The 18,860-nt window shown below is 40.6% G+C and overlaps 2 protein-coding genes across 2 annotated transcripts; one reads left to right on the top strand and one right to left on the bottom strand.

Moving 5' to 3' along the window:
• Positions 1-425: 425 nt before the first annotated feature.
• On the bottom strand, positions 426-4,865 carry LOC140947388 (caveolin-3-like). Its single transcript, XM_073396470.1, has 2 exons — positions 4,615-4,865; positions 426-1,119 (listed from the first exon to the last, which is right to left on the bottom strand). The coding sequence occupies exons 1-2, from the start codon at positions 4,771-4,773 to the stop codon at positions 775-777; spliced, it is 504 nt and encodes a 167-aa protein (XP_073252571.1). The 5' UTR covers positions 4,774-4,865; the 3' UTR covers positions 426-774.
• A 6,787-nt stretch (positions 4,866-11,652) lies between these two features.
• LOC140947386 (uncharacterized) lies at positions 11,653-14,792 on the top strand. Its single transcript, XM_073396468.1, has 5 exons — positions 11,653-11,807; positions 11,907-11,976; positions 13,224-13,359; positions 13,497-13,741; positions 14,233-14,792. Exons 1-5 carry the CDS (start codon positions 11,752-11,754, stop codon positions 14,599-14,601), a joined length of 876 nt encoding a protein of 291 aa, XP_073252569.1. The 5' UTR covers positions 11,653-11,751; the 3' UTR covers positions 14,602-14,792.
• Positions 14,793-18,860: the final 4,068 nt, after the last annotated feature.

Genomic DNA, 18,860 nt, shown 5'->3' with positions numbered 1-18,860 from the left:
TTTGTTTGGGCTCCATGGCTTTAAAATGGACGATACCCGTGTTCAAGAGAAACCCCGGGGGACACGTTTTAGCAAATTCAGTTCACACAGACGTAATAAAATGTACTTTCCCAAAAAAGCGTTTATAGTGATTGTTTCAGTAGCGGAAACTACATTCTTTTTCGTTTTGTTTATGGCATTTTAAAAATCTACTGATTTCCATGAATAGTCACATTAAAAACAACTTGGAGTATTAAATTAATTCTTATAACTTGTCAGTGGCATGGAATGGTGAATTCGATGGGTTACATATGTTAAAACGTAAATGCAACTTCCAAACGCACTCGATATAGGATAAGGTTGTCAAAACTAATAAATTTGACCAGAAATGTGACTGTAGTTTGCAACGCTTGCACAGCTGGAGACAGCGGTCTACCCGCCAAAGGGGATGTAGGGCGTAGAAGCTGCTGAAACCCCATGACTTTGTATGTAATCTTATTCCGCGGAATCCCAGAGTTTCCCAGTTATGAACCTAGCTATTACCGAGATACCAAAATGCAAAAGCCACGTGCTTCGACCACAGGCAGTTCTTTCTCGCTTGAAAATAGTCAAGGAGAAGAAGGGTGTAAGGAAGAGCAGCGTAACACTCCCGTTTAGTTAGAAACATTTCCTCCCTGGCTCAAGCGAGCACACCCAGGTCCGTCGACTATCCCGAGAAAAAATAGGGCCTTGGTAATAAAAGGTCTCTACAAGTACATGTAGGATACTCGTAATTTTTTTTTTCGAACAGTAGCATCATACTTGAAAGGTTTTTCGTTCAATTTTTACTCCACCGAAAATTTTCCCCACGGATTCGAAAAATGGATCGAAGAAGCTGCGAACACACAAGCTGAACAACTTTCCAAGGAATTGCAGCTCGATTGTGTAGGCTCTTAGACATGGCATTATACACCATATGTAATCAAAACTGAGGCATGCGAAGTAGATTCCACACAAAATGGCTGTTGGAACGCCACAAACTGCGGTGATGATCCGGTAACACCAGTACTTAGTTAGTACAAACGCTCTGAAGCTGGTTCGCCACACGCCATCGATGCTGTGAGAACCCTCGGGCTCCGCAAACACGTCTTGAAAAAAAACCTTGGTGAAAAGGAAAGAACGAAAGTGAATGTAGACTACGAAATGGCAGCGTAGCCGAGTGGTCAGCGCGTCGGACTCGCAATCTGGCGGTCCCTGGTTTGAGGCTCGCTCTGGCCACTTACTGGATTTGTTCAAATCCTCGGCCACTGTTGTAAATAGCCAACTGGTTGCCTCCGCCAGTTAGGGTTTTTAATCCTGTTATGTTATATTTGAATTATTTGGTTCTGACTAAGTATTTTTGTAGAGTAAACTAGACGGATAAGCTAAGTGCACTTTCCACTATAAACAAACGTTTTACCTTAACAGTTATGATAGTGCTACTTTTTTTTCAGTTCTAACCAATGCAACCAATTAATGTCTAAGCTTGTCCTGGCTCTCTACTCTCCAGCCCACAGTGAACGCTATACTATCAAAATAAAAGATGACGACTACAAGCGACAAATACTAAGCGCTTTTTTATTGGCGAACTGTGAGTTGACCAGATGGATACAACTCTCAGCCGTGGATCAGGGCTACGGGAAGTTTTAAATCACTTCAAGGAAGCTATCAACAGATTATCACTACAAATCCTTATGTAAGATGGTGATCGATCAAAGTCACTTAATTTAATTCCCCCTTTTTAAAGTGAAAGTAAAAAAATAAATAAATAAAAAAGGCCTACATGTCAACAAAATAAACAAAGACTATTAAGTGCAGAAGTTAAGCCTGCAAAACATTTTCGTACTCCTTATGGAAAATTAATAAAACCCCAATCTATGCCTCCTGGCATTGTTTTCGATGCTGCTGCCCTTAAAATAAAAGTAACAAGTCTGACGGTTGGTACCAAATGTACAAATGGGTACAGGAAATTCCGCTTATCCTTTGGTACCTCTGGCTGGGTACAGGGGAATTCTGCTTGTCTACTGGTAAATGACGGGAATGAAAACGTCGCTGGAAAAAAAAGACCACTTTGCGTTCTTTCAAACTTTATGCCATCTATTTAGACCCGTCCCATTTGTCAAATGTGGGCGATTTTTTTTCTGGAGTTTAATCCTTAAGGACTTTATCCAGGTTAAAAAAAATTAAAGGAGAATTCTTCGTCGTGTGTTCACGTCCTCCACGGGCATTAACCTGGGACCAGGCTCCGCAGTGGGGGGAAAAGGTAGCCTGCGAACGCAGACGTATCTCCGGTCGTCGCTTCTCTCCACTCGGAAGCGGGTGGAGACTGAGAAGCTCAGACTTCCTTTCCCAGACTACCGCTCGGCTCGCTTCACTTGCCTTTTTCCCAACTGCGGAGCCTGGTGTCAGGCTAGTCCTCCATAAAACATCGTATAATATAAGGACGTTCCAGGCTGTTGTTGTGCAGTGGACGTCAAGGAAATGTACTACAAAGCATGATGCACGAGAAAATTAGCTCTTGTTTTGGTCATGAACAGCAGGAACAGGCTAAGTGGAATTATCAGCTGCTCACCGGATTTTCTTTTTTTTTCGCGAACCTTTCTTAATTCCTTAAAAATAATTAGCTCCAAACAAATTTGCTTACATCATGATAAATTGAGCGAGTTAGAATAACAGCATCAAGGTTCAGTGAAGCAGTTCGAATTCGCTTTCTCTGCTAACAGAGGCCTGTTTTCCCTGGTATTCGGCGGGAATACCAGGCAAAACAGGCCTTTGTTATCAGGGAAGAATTCGCTTACACGTCCCTCACTTGGCTTCTATCTCAAGGTTTGGTGCGTTAATTGGGAGATCCAACGAAACTATTAATCTATGCTTTTTTTGATCAGGTCATATATCGCCTCCCTCTATAAGTAGAAGCATATTTCTACTTTGCAAAATTGAAATTGTTTCGTATGGATCAGTAAACGAGGAATATTCATGCGATGTTTGACGCTCTTGCCGGCCAAACATATTTCGTCTTGCCTCCCTTTACAGTTTTTCACATGTTTTAACCTTTTGCCACATTGAAATTGCTTTGTGTGGACGGTTTCGTAGAATGAGATGTTGGTCGCTCTCACCGGTGAGACATATTTGGTCCTGCCTAGCCTTACTGTAAGTATTTGCTTGCAACCTCGTCCCCAGCGTCTTCTCGTTTTCCAATATGGCAATGGCCGCTATATTGGAAAACGAGAAGACCCTGGGGACGAGGTTGATCTTTCTGAGGAATGGAATTTCTTTTTTTTCGTATGGAAGTCATGTTAGTTGTTCTTTTTTTCTTTAACCTTTGAGTTCTTTGAGTTACGTAATCAGGATGGTTAAAGGTGGAAATTACGGAATCTCCTCGTAAAATGTTTTGTTCTCCATTTAGAGTTTATTTAGTATTGGCTTGTTAAAAGCAATTAGAGTTTATTTTTGTCTAGCAAAATATGATTGGAACCTTCTGTTGCAGTGTAAAGAAATAGAAAGTAAAAAAGAGAAAAGCTGGTTTTTGGTGCGGTAGAAGGAAAAGAACAAGTGGAGAAAGGGATTATAACAATTTTTGTGGCAGTGTGAAGGAACATATAATGTAGCATCAGGTTTAATTTCTTAATTGTTTTGTCTTTTATCTTTTATCTCTTCTCGAAATTGATATTAGGTTAATTATTATCAGGACCATTAATATCATCAGTATTAATATATTGCTTTTCTTTATATTGTCATTGTATTGCAAATAAGGAATATTTTATACTTAATATCTTTTAGTTACTTTTGCCTATTCACAATTGAAAAGCCATTGTATAGTCATAGCAATAGCTTCATTTAAGTCACTATTTTGCGAATGAGACACACTAGTGCTAGTGATACAAACTAAATATTTTCAAATTCTAGAAAGCGCACATTCATTACGTATTTCCACTCATAATATAGCGGTGGTTAGCTCGAAAGCTAAGCTCCTCTGACCACTGTACACTTCTATCCAAGTCATTAATTTTATTTTTTCCTTCTTCTTCTTCTCCTTTATTAGTGCATTCCTACCTTACTATATATAATGTAAATATTTTATAAGAGTGTGAATAAAAATTGAATTGAATTGAATTGAATTGAACTAAGGAAATACAAAAGGTGTATTGTCCCGGGGGGTACTCCCTTATAAGGGCTTAATGGGGACGTGCGGCCAGCCAGGGTATGTTTTTCGGGATTTTTGTCTTAAACAGGGTATTGATTTTATCAATTTTTGTCTTAAACAGGGTATCTTTTCTTAGAAAGGAGCCCATAACCCTGTTCTTAGACGATAAAGAGCCTGCGCTTATGTTCTACGAATGTCTTAAACTGGGTATCAAAAATCGGAATTTTGTCTTAAACAGGGTGGGAAAATCAGCGATTTTTGTCTTAAACAGGGTCAGGGTATGAGGGGCCGAGCCGCACCTCCAGCACCTCCCCACCCAAGCATATATCGAGCACCCCCCCCCCCCCCCCGGGTGTATTGTATCCTCTTAGTCTTTAACAACTCCTCTTGCTAAACTAAGTCCGAAACAGTCTTTGCAAAAAAGCTATAAAAATGATGTTAGGAGAAAGGAATCTTGGACCCTGGACGTTTACCTTAACGTGGTCGTTCATGTTCGAAGGATCTCTGTCTCTTATATCTATCTTGTGACCCACGTACAGTGCTGGCTGCATGTCATCTGTAATGGTTAATCGAGGCTTTGTTTGTTCTGCTTGGAACTCTATTTCTTCTGTTAGGTTCTGTTTTGATGTCATGCTTATACTATTCCTATAAGAAAGCAGTTTTAAAAATCCCCAGAAAGCGAATTAAAAATACGATCGTTCCACAATCCAGTGTTATAGCTGTATATACGCCCGTAGAAATGTAACCAATACTTTAATCGCGGGTTTTTATAATTGATATCTACAATAGGTCCAATCAATTTAAGGTTAATTAATGACGAACTAGTCACATCATTGTCACACAAGCTTTCCAACGCCCCCTACTCGTTTTGAAAAATGGGCGTATTCAAATCAAATCTCTCTTGATTGATATAAAGTTACTTGTCGGATTACAGCCTACAGTGCAGACAAGTTTTTTGGCAGAGAGAGAGAGAGAGCACTAATTAGTAGTTTCATCCTCTCCAACACTCCCGTTGCGATTTCAATAATTAAAAGTAGTAAAAAAAAAAAAAACGTTTGAATGCAGAGGTCCACGCAACGCGTAAATATATTAACTGACTGGTTCCCCTTGCTGGATCTCTAATCAAAGAGATGATGTAGTCAGACGTCACTTAAAGTGTGAAATTAAAAGCAAAACTCAATGCAGGGCTGGCACTTCGGCAAAGGGCTTATTTATTATTGGCCAATCTTTCGCCTAACAAAATTAGCCTTCCTCAGGGCCAGAACTATACCGCAAAGTACCGAGAGAAAATATCTTTTAAAAAAAAGAATTTAAAATTCATAGAACTGGTTAATAATTAACTACAATTATAAATACTAGATAGAATAATATACAGGTAAATGATTATACAATAAAAATAGAAATAGAAACAGTTCAATGTTCATTCTTGTTCTGGCCCTGAGGAAGGCTAACTTTTTTAGCCGAAATATTTGCCTATAATAAATCAGCCCTTTGCCGTAGTGCGACCCCTTCATTGAGTTTTGTTTTAAAAAGTAGTAGGCTCACGGAGGACGATGGGTAAAGGAAAAAGGCCGTTATGTTATTTATTTCTCTTTCCTCTTCCCATCGAGCAGCGCGGACGTTTTTTTTTCCTCTTCCCAGCTGCCCTACGCGACACAAAAGGCCCCTGCAGAAAAGACTAAGTTGGGCCTGGAGCGCAAATTCTTTCATTCGACAACCGAGGAAGACTGGGAATACAAAAAAGCAAAAAAATGTACATGATCAACAGGGCAGGCATAAGAACCCCCTTCAGTTCTTTCACGGAATCCACAGTGAGCGTGCTGTAGGGGTAGAAAAGGCAAAGAAAAGATTACGTAGCCCACAAATTCCAATAAAAGAGAGTGAAATCTATTTATTAGTGGTCATTTGAATGATCAAACTCTGTTCAAAATCAAAACGTTGTCACGCAAGTCGCAATATATTTGGCAGGAAACCAAAAATGGGCTCTACAGCATATGGTCTATGATGGTTTCTCAAAAGATGATAGTGCTTACACTTCAGCTCACACTTTACTTGCCGTGTTGCTCGCTGTCTTTCCCATTTTCCTATTGGTTTCATCAGCTGATGCATCATAACTAAATAACTTATTTTTAATACTTGCAGTCGCCACCAGACTGACTTGTGCTGGTGGGTATCACGTCCAAAACGTGTAATAATGCTCATTTTGATATCTATTTTAAAATGCTTAAACGAAAAACTTATTATCATTTTCGACGTTTCACACGCTTGTGATTCTCATTTCCCCCACGAGACGTGGAGCGGGAAAGGGGAAAAATTTTCTCTCTTTTATTGAAAATAATAGCTTTCGTCTTCTTTATATTTATCCTCATTTGCCATTTCTTAGCGTAACAACTTAACTTATAAAGGCATCTCTGCAAACCATGCTCTGATTCGGAAAGCAGGAGAAGATCATCTGCATATAGTAAACAATTGATTTTGCATTCTCCCATGATCAAGGGATCACAAGTGAAGTCGACAAATATATCAACAATGTCATTTACAAATATGTACTACTCCTTGGATGAGAAATTTACCTAGTGAATACCGTTATCCACCTATTGAACAACTGGGGCCAGGAGAGTATAAAGTTGTTTAAACGTTGATGTATTTAAATAAAAGATTGTAAATAACTAGTAGCTGTTCTTCTCGGTGACTTTCGAACGCTAGTGAATAGTGGCGTATTTATGCCTTGGTTCCGTTATTAATAGAAAGTCTAGACGTATGATTTAATACTCCCTTTTAATGCGAGCCGTAAGGGCCATCAGAAAAAGAACACACATTATACTCTTCTCCTTTATAACTATTCACGCACGGAATGCTGTCAAAGTTACCTTTTATTTTTCAGCCAGCAGCTTTGATTGTAAAGTAAGCATGACAGAGTGGGTATCGGTTTGTATTACACTTGTTGGGGAATCTATTTTTTGAAAATGTAAATTTGTCCATACTAACAGAGCTACTTGCGATCCTGTAATCCTTCTCATTTTGAAAAACGGTCATTTCCTAGAGCTCAACAAATATCAGGTAAGTTTGATCAAGTTTGTATGTTCTATCGGCCTTGAACTAGTTTTCAGCAATTCGAGATCCGCTTAGTTCGAATGAAGGTTGAAAATAATATAACCTGTACACGCAGGTACACTATAGATGTTTAAGATATTCACGGTCCTACACAGTCGTCATCTCGCGGCAATCTTTTTTGAACTCAGTTGTTGTGATTTATTCAAAAAATATATATTTTTCTCCTGATAGCGATTGTTATATGTTGCATTGCAACATTAGATGGAAGAGAGACGAAACGAAAATAAAAGAAGGTGGAATTTTGCGAAAACGAACACAAATTTTATAATGAAAGAAAAGAAATAGGTGCACCACAACACTCGGCATTCTGTGGCCATCGGAATGAGAACTACACTGAAAATTAGAAAGATCTGATTCAGCCTCAAAGTGTCAATTCAGCCCAGCAAGCCAAAGTCTGATTCAGCCCTTCCTGGCCAGGAAGGGCTGAAATAGAGCCATTTGAGTACAATTTAGGCCAAAAAAGCTCAATCAAAAGGTTATTCCAGCCCACGGTATAGGGCCCATTTCAGCCCTAGGACCAAATCAGCCCTAGCTAATAGGACTGTATTTTACTCACCGAAACGGCCCTATTTTTAGGGCTAAAATAGATCTTTCTGATTTAGAGTGTAAACATGGGAATGTATTGTATTTCTATATAGCAAACAAGCAGAAAGATGAAACGGACATACTGTCTTTATTTACTGCTCAGTGAACTCGTCTGGTTAATTGCTTGCCTTTCCTAAGTGCGTTTTTCACCCACTCACCACAGGAGCCTCTTTTCTCGCTATAATTTTTTTTATTTTCTTATCTTTACTTTCTTAATGTTTTGTTCCCTCTTTTTACTGCATTGTGAATCTTTTTTTTGTAGGCTAAATCAATTCCGCGCTCCCTAATGTAATGCTAATGAGTAAATCATCACTTACATTTTCTATGAACTGCAAATTTTTCCCGAGGCCTTATTGAAAAATGTATAACGCATTACGTTACTTTGTACTTTAATAAGTTCAGTTAAACTTTTTAGAGACCTTGAGAAGTAAATAATGAGCCCTACACCATATTATTAATCATTATGGAAGCACTTGAAAAAGCTAATAATTTCAAAGGGTTTTACTAAACTAAGTAAGAAACAAATGCGCTTTATTTGCTTCCAAGAGATGGGATATAGATATTAGATATTTTGGGAACGCCTTAAATCTAGAAGCATATGAATGGTATAATTTAAAAATGTAACGTCGCTGCTAGCAATGTTTTTCTCTTTTCCAAGGGCTGTTCTTACATCAGTTACATTTGTTGAGGCTATGTTAATCGGAGCACGTATGAAGCGCGAACACCATTCCATCAAAATGTTAAACTGATCGTAGGCTGCAAAGGCCTAATCTTTGGCGGGTCCAATTGTAGGTAAGGTCGTTCGACCCGGTTTTTCAATAGCCATACCTACTCTCCTCGAACACTAAATACAAAGAATTGCCAAGTACCTATTCATGGATTAGAGTTTCCAGAGAAGTCGGGTTTTTCTCGGGATCGACGTATCCTGGTGGCAGTGCGGTGACGCCTCTAATAGATACTCCACGAATAGGTGCACGATTCGATTTCCTGATTCAGGCAATTTTGTATTTTGTGTTAAAAAAGCGTAGTTAAGGTAGCTGAAAAACGGGGTTGAACCACCTTGAATATTAAATGTTGCATAAAGTAACAAGATGACAACATCAGCGTGATGAAGTCATCAAATAATCATTTTTAAAAAAAATAATTGTGTAAATATTAGCTATCACTCGTTTCGCAGTCGTTTAGTCCAGTCATAACATGCAGTGACATCAGGGGAGTTCACACAAGGCAGCATGACAACACCCGAAGGTACCCCGCAACAGGTTGGAATTTCTGGAGCTTGTTGCGATGGCGACAAGATTTATTTGACACAATTTTTGTTCTTCACCACAAAAAAGTATGCTTTTCGCGTCATTTCGTAGAGACTAAAAAATCTAACTGAAACATCAAGACAGTTCAAGACGTTGTATACCGACTTTCGTTATGATACTTTTCAATTCCACTCGCCCTCGAAAATTTTGCCAAAAAACGTTTTTTTGCAGTTAGGCGAGCCTCGTTTTCCTCTAAGCTGAGCACTACGCTGGCCCTGTAGATTCTGATACTGAGTTACAGAGTTGAAGACTCAACCATCCACAGAGAATGTCACAGGATGCAACGTTTACCTTTCACTCCTACCCGCTCTTTCCGGTTTGGAAACTTGCGACATGTTCCAATTGGGGGTTAATGTAGATGTATAAATGTATTTTCTTCTTCCTTGTTTTTTACGTTTCAGTTTTCGCGGTAACCTGGGGAACGCAAAATAACTTGTGTACATGTGTTATTACATGTATTCTGTCCCTTCCCCCCACGCACACAACCTACATCAATCGAAAGTGCAACCTCGTTCCCAGGGTTCTCTCCTACCCGCCCTACGGAAAGGAGCCCTCTCCCGCTCCGTAGGGCGGGTAGGAGAGAACCCTGGGAACGAGGTTGTCGAAAGGCATTCTAAAAGTTTTTGGTGTGCTACTCTATTGTCGCCATATGTGTTTAGATAACTCTTAAACCTTTCTCTCGCGTCTCGAGTTTGGCGCTTGTACCTCCAAAACACTGGTACCATTTTCCCTCGAATAATAGCCGGGAGTGATTATTTATTTTTTCTCATCAAAAGGAAGCGATTATTCGGGGGAAGGCGATTATTTGAGGGAAGCGATTATTTCAAATATTGCTCACTGGAAGTCGCGCCTAAAATACTTGGCTTTATTAGCACATTAAGTAGGCACACCAAGCAAACTAAACATGGGCTTTTAAGCGTTCCGAATTTGGTTCCTTTATTAATTTTCAGAACTTGAGTCGTCACTGTGTTGCTTGATCAGAGGATAAAAGAAAGAGAACATGGCGAGATGGGTGGGGAAGCGATTATTTCAAATATTTTCATCAAAGGGGGGCGATTATTCGAGGGAGGCGATTAATCGAGGGACGGCTATTATTTGAGGAAATACGGTATGTTCGCGCTGGCACCCCAGAACTCCTTGATATGAGCGCCTCCAGTAAAGTACTTTGCAGGCTTGTTTAACAACTTAAGTGAACTATGCCCGTTACGCAGTTTATAACATGAAACGAGTTGCAAGTCAAAGTGGAGGTTTAAGACTTATCGTAAAGACTACCTCTTTAGCGTTTTGTGCGACATGAAAAGCTACCCGGTACAGTATGAGCGGCAAACCGCACACTGGGAACATCATATCCGAGTGACTGCGGGCCGATCAAGAGGGTTGGGCACTAAATCCACTTCTGAATATTTACTTTCGTGTCAGTAGGTTCCAGTCCCTACTCCTACTCATCTACTTCCGCTACGAGCTTCACACTGCAACGACGGAGGGGCAGTAACCTATCTCAGCTATCTGATATGTGACGCTCCACTCCGTACGGGAATCGCGCCGAAATAACCGTTCTCAATCCTTATTCGATATGGTTTTTAGTACCGACTCAAGAGATATCCAGTATCCACCTGTTGCGATCGATATCATTGCATGATTGCATTTACTAATAAAATATTGTGAAACCCAAGAACTCTAATCTACCCCTCAAGAGATTCACATAATAGACCCGAGACCCGAGAGCATTAATTTGGAAATCAGTGAGAAAAAATTTTAAATTCGAAAAAATGGCACCGCGCTATCTCAATGTTTCAGAAATACAGTCGATGAATATTGTTTTCTTTCAATTGGCGGCTACGTCGAGTGTAAATGTTAATTTAATGTAACTGGTGTGTATCGATGGCACGTGATTAAGAATCTCTTTTTGTTTGAATATCACTTAACTTGATTTTAATTCTAAAATCAAAGAATAGGTGATTATTTTTATTCACGGTTTTACGGACTTTACATTTCCCCCTCCCGAGCCCGCGTTGGGAGAATAAAACGAAAAGGCTTCACGGATTCATACGTTTCTTTTGTTTCAATTCCTTCAAGCCTGAGAGCCAGGTATAAATTTCAATGAATCGAAATTGTTCTATTTAACGGAAATAGAGTAAGAAGGCCCATGATCATGTTTAAACGTTGATGTATTTTTTTTGGAAAGTTCTAAGACGTCTTTCAATGTAGAGAACTCTCAAGTACAGTACTCAAAGCGATGACTACATGCACCGTTATACCTTTAGCGATCCAGTTTATCTCAAGGGCCATTATGGAATGGACAAAAAAATTTTTCGCTCAAACTATGCTCTTCGTCTCTTCTGTGACTTGAAGTAAATGGTCTAAACGCGCAGAACTGGGATCTATTGCGAGTGAATGAAGTTCCGGTTTATAAGGTATGATCACGTGCGTTCAGTCAGTTTCCAAACATGTATACTGAGCGCGTTGAAGCCTTTGAAAAATTAACTTATGCAGAGGATAAAGGTCAGTGTATGAAGGAAAGCTTTTACTGCCGATCTTTTTATGACCAAGTCGTGATTCGAGCTTGCCTTACCTGACTTTTACCTAAAAGTAACTGTCAGAATGCAGCTGTTAAAGTTGCTGCCTTTCATTTCCCAGCTAGCAGCTTTGATTCTTAAGTAAGTATGACAGAGAATGTGCGTTTATCATCGTGCACATGGTGGGGAATTTATTTACTTTATTAATATTCGCCTTTTCCTAATTTTTCTTTGATACAGAGCTACCTGTGATCCGGTGAACCTCGTCTTTTTGAACAACGGTCATTCCCTAAAGCTCAACAAACATCAAGTAAGATTATTGCTCTGTTGGCTAGTTCTAGTTTTCACCTAGAATTGCGAGGATTCTCTTAGTCGCCAAGATGTTATAAAATTTTTACGTAGATGATACAAGATACTACAGTTTTCATCTCGCGGTACGTGATCTTTTCTAAGTAGCAGCCATCATTTTCTTATCTCTGATAAGTTATCTTTTTTATTCAGGGAAAAGATTATATTAATATAAACTGTTATATATAAGCTTCATTTCAATTTTGAATAATTTTACAAGAAAAGTCAATAAAGGAAAACAAAAAAAGGTGGGGGAATTTGTGAAAATGCCCTAATAATTCCCAACTTGACAATTTATGGCCTGATTTGGTTGCTTTGTGCTAAAAAAGTGGATTTTCCGAGAAAACTTTTCTTAACAACACCTAATGAAAATCGTTTTGACACCGCCATGATGTTTTGATCGCATGCAGTTGATACGAGATTGGTCTTAGTACTCCCCAACTTTCCCAGAATACTGTATTGGATTGGTCGAAAAAAAAAAGACTTGTAACAACCCTTGACATATGGGCTCAAAGTTCATGAGTGATTTTATTGACGATTTTCCAAGAACAGATAAGAATTGTTAAAAGACTATGAGAAAACCCTCCAAATAATTAACAGTTTTTTCTCCGGAAACGGTAAACAAATAAAAATTGGCCAATATAACAGCAAACCGGCTAAAAGTTATGGGCAAATAACACTCAACACTAATTAAACCTCACTAAGACCCTCGTTTTTCGGCCGACTATCAACTTTCGCAAATTCTGTTTCCTTAACAACATTTTAGTGCTGAAAATAGTTTTAGAAATCCCAGCTGCGTCCGAAATCCATTTTTTTGAACCGTACCACTTGAAATATACTGAATTAAAAGCATAGGAAAAAGTATATAGGAAAATCAAAGTTTCTGTAAGTAACAATTAACGCATATAGTTAAATTCTGAGGATCGTCGAGAAAACAGCCGATCCCACCGTTGAATCCTCTGACGAATTTAATGCCTTAAAATAAAGTGCCTGTACCTGAACCAAATGCAGCCTCAACATTTTTGCGAGAAGTAAGCGGCAATGCGCCAATAGTGGATCAAGAAACAGCCATGCTTCGTTGTATCATGGCAAATTACAAGAAGTCGATTATTATAAATAACCCAATCCGAAACACAGGAAAACCGGGCTCTATTCCTACTATCGGGGTCAGCCTCTTGCCTTATTGTAATCGAACTCCATCTATTGTAGAATGTTCGTGTTGAAGAAGTCACAGCCCCCTGCAACCCTGAAAACAAGGGATTACTTCGTATGGCAAACCTGCATTTGGAGTTCTGTAACGGAAAATCGTGGGTGCGACTATCAGATGTAACAGGTCCAGTAACAGGTCAGTGTAACAACAATCCAAGTTACGCTTAACTGGAAGGGGGCAGACAGCAAACTGCTTTTGCTCGAAATATCGATATATCATCTGTTTTTGGTATCGTCAATCAAACACCATCCTCATGCGCATGTATTTTTTAGGAAAGAGCTGTCTTGATATCAAGAATCGAGGTCAGTCTCGGGGAGATGGTATGTACCGGTTGGACCCAGATGGTGGAACGCATTCAAACGCGTTCCTAGCTTACTGTGACATGACGTCATACAATGGAGGATGGACCATGTGTTACACTACTGATGAATACGCCAAACCCAAGACTCAAGTCACGTACAATTCCAAACTTTCTTTTGGGACTGACGGGTACAGGACTGACTGCAACAACATCCCAGTACGTTTATTGGCTTCTAAATGTATACTAAAACTGCAACAATATCAACATTTGCGGCTTAATAAAGTGTGAGACTGCAATAACAATGATAAATTTTAACGTATTGGTGGCCCCGGGACGGGGGTATTTGGGTTTAATAATATTTGCTGGGTATGTGTCGCTGGCCTCTCAGAGCCCTTACCCCATTGTAGTCGATCCCTACTTAGTCACTTTCTATTTTTATGAATTGAACCATTTTTTCGATTGAATGAAGAACACTTTACTTTTTATCTGCAGTACAAACATTCTGGTACGTTTGACATCCGACCTGCTCAGAGATCAAATAATTTGAAAGGTTCACGGCTGGATTACAATTTTAAGATGCCAACAACAGCAACAACAACAACAACAACGACAACAGCAACAATAATAATAATAATAATAATAATAATAATAATAATAATAATTATAATAATAATAATTCTTAGTGGATTTGTTTGTATTTTTGTTAGTTCACTGAAATCATCTTCATTGATTACCAAAGTGGAAACAAGGCCTACTTCAAACGCAAAGTCAATCATCCCATAACAGCTGCTGCAAACTATGGAAAATCTGGAAGTGCCTACGGGTTGTGGACAGGTGTTGGAACTATGAATAGTGGCTACGCCTACCAGCTGCTAATCTGTGATACTTCTTTCTACACCGGGTTTTTTGTTTCCGGTTACACCAACTGTTACAAGCAGTGTGACAGCTGGTGTAGTGATACCAAATCGTCTTATTTCCGCACAGCTACTACACAAAGCAGCTATAAGGGTGTGGCCTTCAATACCAATGGTCACCGATCCGTCAGCACTCGCTTGATGAGTGTCGGTCTGCGTTAAGATGTCAGCACTGCCGACTATTTCGGATTTAACTAAAACAGGCTGTGTTTTTTTTTAAAACTAAGAGATTTAAAAAGATGCGGATAAGTAAATTAAAACCATTCAGAAGATAAATAAAAATATAAGCAAAACACTTAAAGTAAACAAGAGGGCATTACTGTCAGTATTTGACAATAGAAAATAAAAACAATTGAAACAAAGGTTTGGCATTTATTGTTAATTTGCCGGTAAACTTCTTGGCGCCTTTGACTTCATTTTTCTCCCACTATCATTGTCACTATCATTATCAATTCCGTTTCCTCTTATCCTTTTTTCTGTAAAGTTGAAAGTAAACTCCAAGAAAATACTGCTTTTCCAATGAATAACAACATTTGTCGCGGTCCTTTATGGTGAACTGAATTGTGAAGCGGGGAGTCTCTTTTACACCATTCTAGCTACGCCAGTTTGAGATACTTCAGTTATAAAGAAGTTAACCTTTGAAGTTTTGTTCTGAAGGCATGTCATCCATTTTGATGTATAAACAGAAAGCTTTACAAAATGACTTTCTTGACTTTTGAAAATTTGAATAATGGAAAATATTAAAATCTCACAGATTCTCTTCTTCTCAACAAATCTCAGTGATATTTCAGTGACGCCCAAAATTTCCAAGGAAATTAAAACATCAAGCTGTGCTTATTTTTATCTGAGCACGGGGCTGCGGCTTTGCACTCTTAGAGGGAATATACCACTGTGTCACATAACCTCCATGATCATCGTATATCCGTTTTTTGGCTAGGCGTACAAAGCTTTATTCAGTTTTATTCCCTTTACGTCAGAAGGCATGCGTTAGATTATTCTTTTCCTAAGCACGTTTATTCAGTTGTAAGAAGTCCATCACAGTGTAAGGAGCTTTTGGAGAACTTTCGGAGTTATTACAACTGTAGGAGATTTGGAGTTCTTTTAACCCCTGGAGTCAAGATCAGACGTAAGTCACGCTTGTAATTCGGTAGTTTGTTTTTCTTTCTTTTTTCGTGCACGGAGCATTATCTTAGTTTTCTTTTCTTCTGACGTAAAAATCGCACGTTTCTTTCTAGTTTTCACCGCAAGTGCTGTAAATAGTCGGACTAGCCTGATTTTAATAAACGTCATTGAATCTTGCTGACCGCCTAGTGCTTCACTGTGGTTGACCTGGCGAACTCCAGTGCCTAACGCCACGCGTCTACGACACTGGGAACGCGACAGTGAAAAGTCTGCTCCATCAACATCAGAGGCTTAAGAGGTAAGCCGTATGTAACCGTATTTAAAACCGAAGTCACGAAAAGATGGCAAGCAAAAACATTGACGGAGTCACGGAGAGTGGAGTTAGGAGAAGTAAAAGAAAAATACAATTGACACCTAAGGCCCTTCAAAACGCCATAGAAGATAAACGGAGAGAAATCCTTAAGTCGCGTAGAAGGCTCTTAATTATCATGCGATTAGTTGAAGAGACTACTGATGACACCGATATCAAGACCATAGCGAGCGACCTCACGGCCGCCGCGGGAGAGTTTGGAAGCCTTTTACAAGGCCTACTTAGCCTGTATGAGCAGGATCTTCACGGCGAATTTATAGATGGAGACCAACTCAAGGAGGAAAACGAGACCTTAAAACGAGCCCTCCTACTTATAGATAGTTTAAAAAATAGAATTGCTAGACAATCCGACGAATTGTTGGAGACAAGATCTGTTTACTCTCGTCATTCTTCGCGCCGCTCATTAGTCTCTAGTACTAGCAGCAGCGTTGCAAGATTGCAAGCACTAGCCGATGCGAGAGCCGCAAATCAAGAAGCTCAGTACACGCGCCTCATAGCAGAAAAAGAGCTCGAGCGCAGAACGCGTGACGCCGAAGCGGAAAGGATTCGGCAACAAGAAAAAGCGCGATACGAAAAAGAGTTAAAGATTCTTGGAGCAGATAAAAAAGCCGCTGTAGCAAATGCGAAGCTAAAAGTATTTGAGGAAGCCCTATTAGAACAGGAGTTGGAGAGAGATTCCGAATTGCCATCACTTGAAGTTCCCGGAATAAAAAACGAAGAGCGCACTTCACAATGGGTTCATTCCTCTCCCACGCTTAATCCCCCACCCGCGGATTATCGATCACGCCCCGGACGTACACATGAATCGTCAAATGCCTTAGAACAATCAAAGCCTTTATCGCCTTCAGTAGTACCGAAAAGTCAATCTTTCAGTCAAGATCTGCCAAATAAGAAAGCGCAACAAGATACTCCCTTTAATAGAGAGCCAATTAGCACATCAACCCCCTTAATAGACGTCACCGGAAGCCAGCTAATTGAGACATTGACATCGGTAAACCAGCAAATTGTCGCCGGACTCGCGCGTCAAAATCTGCCTAAATGCCACCCTGACGTTTTTAGCGGGGACCCCACGCCTTTTCACCCGTGGAAAGCAGCGTTTAAAGCCATGATAACGGATGTCAGCGTATCCCCCGTCCAAGAGATAAACTACCTGCGTAGTTTTACAAGCGGAGAGCCTCAAAAACTTGTTGACAATTATCGAAAAAGGAAACATCATGACCCCTGTGGGCTATTGAAAAACCTCTGGGCGGAATTGGAGAGGCGTTTCGGCAGCGCAGCGACAATTACTAATGCATTACTGGAACGAATGCACGTGCTTGCCGCGTTCAGAGAAAGTGAAAATGACAAGCTTCAAGAATTTGCCGACCTCTGCGCCGATGTAACCAGCCAAATATCCTGCCTGCCTGGCCTCGCGTGTCTCAACTTCCCCAATGCAATACAACCGATCGCAGCTAAGCTACCACCGTCGCTTCGCGGGAAATGGGAGAAAGAACTAGCTAAATTCTCGGAGAACAATGGAGACGCCTATCCTGGCTTTCACGTTTTCTCGGAAGTTGTTCAAAAACATGCTAGGATAAAAAACAATCCAAACATTAACATCGGAGCTAGACTTGTCAATCCTCCTATCCAAACGCCGAGTCGCGCAGGACAGAACAAAAAGGCGCTTAAAACACACACTGACCCCAATGATTCAAACGCACAAACAAGAGAAAGGGAGACAAAACGGTGCCCATTCCACGACAGAGACGGACATAGCTTAGAGGAGTGCAAAGCCTTCGCTGCAAAAACATTAGAGGAGGAGACTGAATGGATCCTTCAGGCTGGACTTTGCTATCGCTGTCTGTCCGAAGGCCACAGAGCAAAGGATTGCAGACAAACGATCAAATGCAGTATATGCAAGGACAAACGTCACAACGCACTCCTCCACAAAGAGAAGCTGAAGAAACCCGAAGGTGGAGAGTCGGTCGACACGAAATGCACGTCCCTGTGTGGAGCTAGCGAGGGCGGCGTCTCATGCAGTAAACTAGTACTGGTTGATGTCGTCAGCAAAGAGAGACCGAAAAGTATTTGTAGAGTCTATGCGATTATTGACGATCAAAGCAACACGTCCTTAATCACCAGCGAACTTGCCGATGAATTAGGAGCAACCGGCCCAGAAGAAAAATATTACCTAACTACATGCAGCGGCGAGAAAGAGGCAAAGTATGGACGACGCGTGACAGGTGTAGCCCTTAAATCCTTAAAGGGAACGGAGTCAGAACTGCCCACCCTCATCGAATGCAATAACATCCCTCGCGATAAACAAGAGATTCCAACACCGGAGATGGCGAGGAGATTCCCACACCTCACCGATATCGCGAACGAAATCCCGCAGCTCGATGAAAATGCCGAAATTCACCTGCTTATCGGACGAGATGCCCCAGAGTTGCTTAAAGTGAGGGAGTTCAGAAACGGGCCGAAAGGAGCCCCGTGGGCTCAAAAGACATCTTTAGGCTGGACGATAATCGGACAGATGTGCCTAGACCTTGTCGGGGGACCCGTGCACGTGCGCGCCTGCCGCACCAGTCTCCTCGCGGCCGATTCGAGGGAGAAGTCGACGGAGACAAACAATTACGAATTCCTGCCATGCCCTAACCAGTTTACAGTAAAAGAGAGCTTTCTCGAGCAAAAGAGAGACCTAACGGACAACGTGTTCTTTACGAGTCGGGAGGATAACGATGTTAGCTTATCCTGCGAAGATCGCAAATTCTTAGATATCATGGAGACTGGCGTACATAAAAACGAACGAGGGAACTGGGAAATGCCCCTACCCTTCCGCCGTAAAGATCTCCATTTTCCAAACAATCGGAGTCAAGCAGTCAACCACTTAAATGGCCTCATCCGCACCTTAAAAAGAAAGCCTCAGATGGCAAAGGACTACGTGGAGTTC

The sequence above is a fragment of the Porites lutea genome, chromosome 9 (genome assembly GCF_958299795.1).
Source record: "Porites lutea chromosome 9, jaPorLute2.1, whole genome shotgun sequence".
In the NCBI taxonomy this organism is placed as follows: domain Eukaryota; kingdom Metazoa; phylum Cnidaria; class Anthozoa; order Scleractinia; family Poritidae; genus Porites; species Porites lutea.
Note: the sequence above shows the minus strand (reverse complement) of the source record. Positions and strands in the feature narration are given on the sequence as shown.

Excerpts from the sequence above, each read along its gene's own strand:
- LOC140947386 (XM_073396468.1), top strand. The coding sequence starts at position 11,752 with ATGCAGCTGTTAAAGTTGCTGCCTTTCATTTCCCAGCTAGCAGCTTTG. Across the intron at positions 11,808-11,906 it reads CTAGCAGCTTTGATTCTTAA|AGCTACCTGTGATCCGGTGA; the intron begins GTAAGTATGACA and ends TCTTTGATACAG. Across the intron at positions 13,360-13,496 it reads TGTAACAGGTCCAGTAACAG|GAAAGAGCTGTCTTGATATC; the intron begins GTCAGTGTAACA and ends TGTATTTTTTAG.
- LOC140947388 (XM_073396470.1), bottom strand. The coding sequence starts at position 4,773 with ATGACATCAAAACAGAACCTAACAGAAGAAATAGAGTTCCAAGCAGAA. Across the intron at positions 1,120-4,614 it reads ACATGAACGACCACGTTAAG|GTTTTTTTTCAAGACGTGTT; the intron begins GTAAACGTCCAG and ends CTTTTCACCAAG.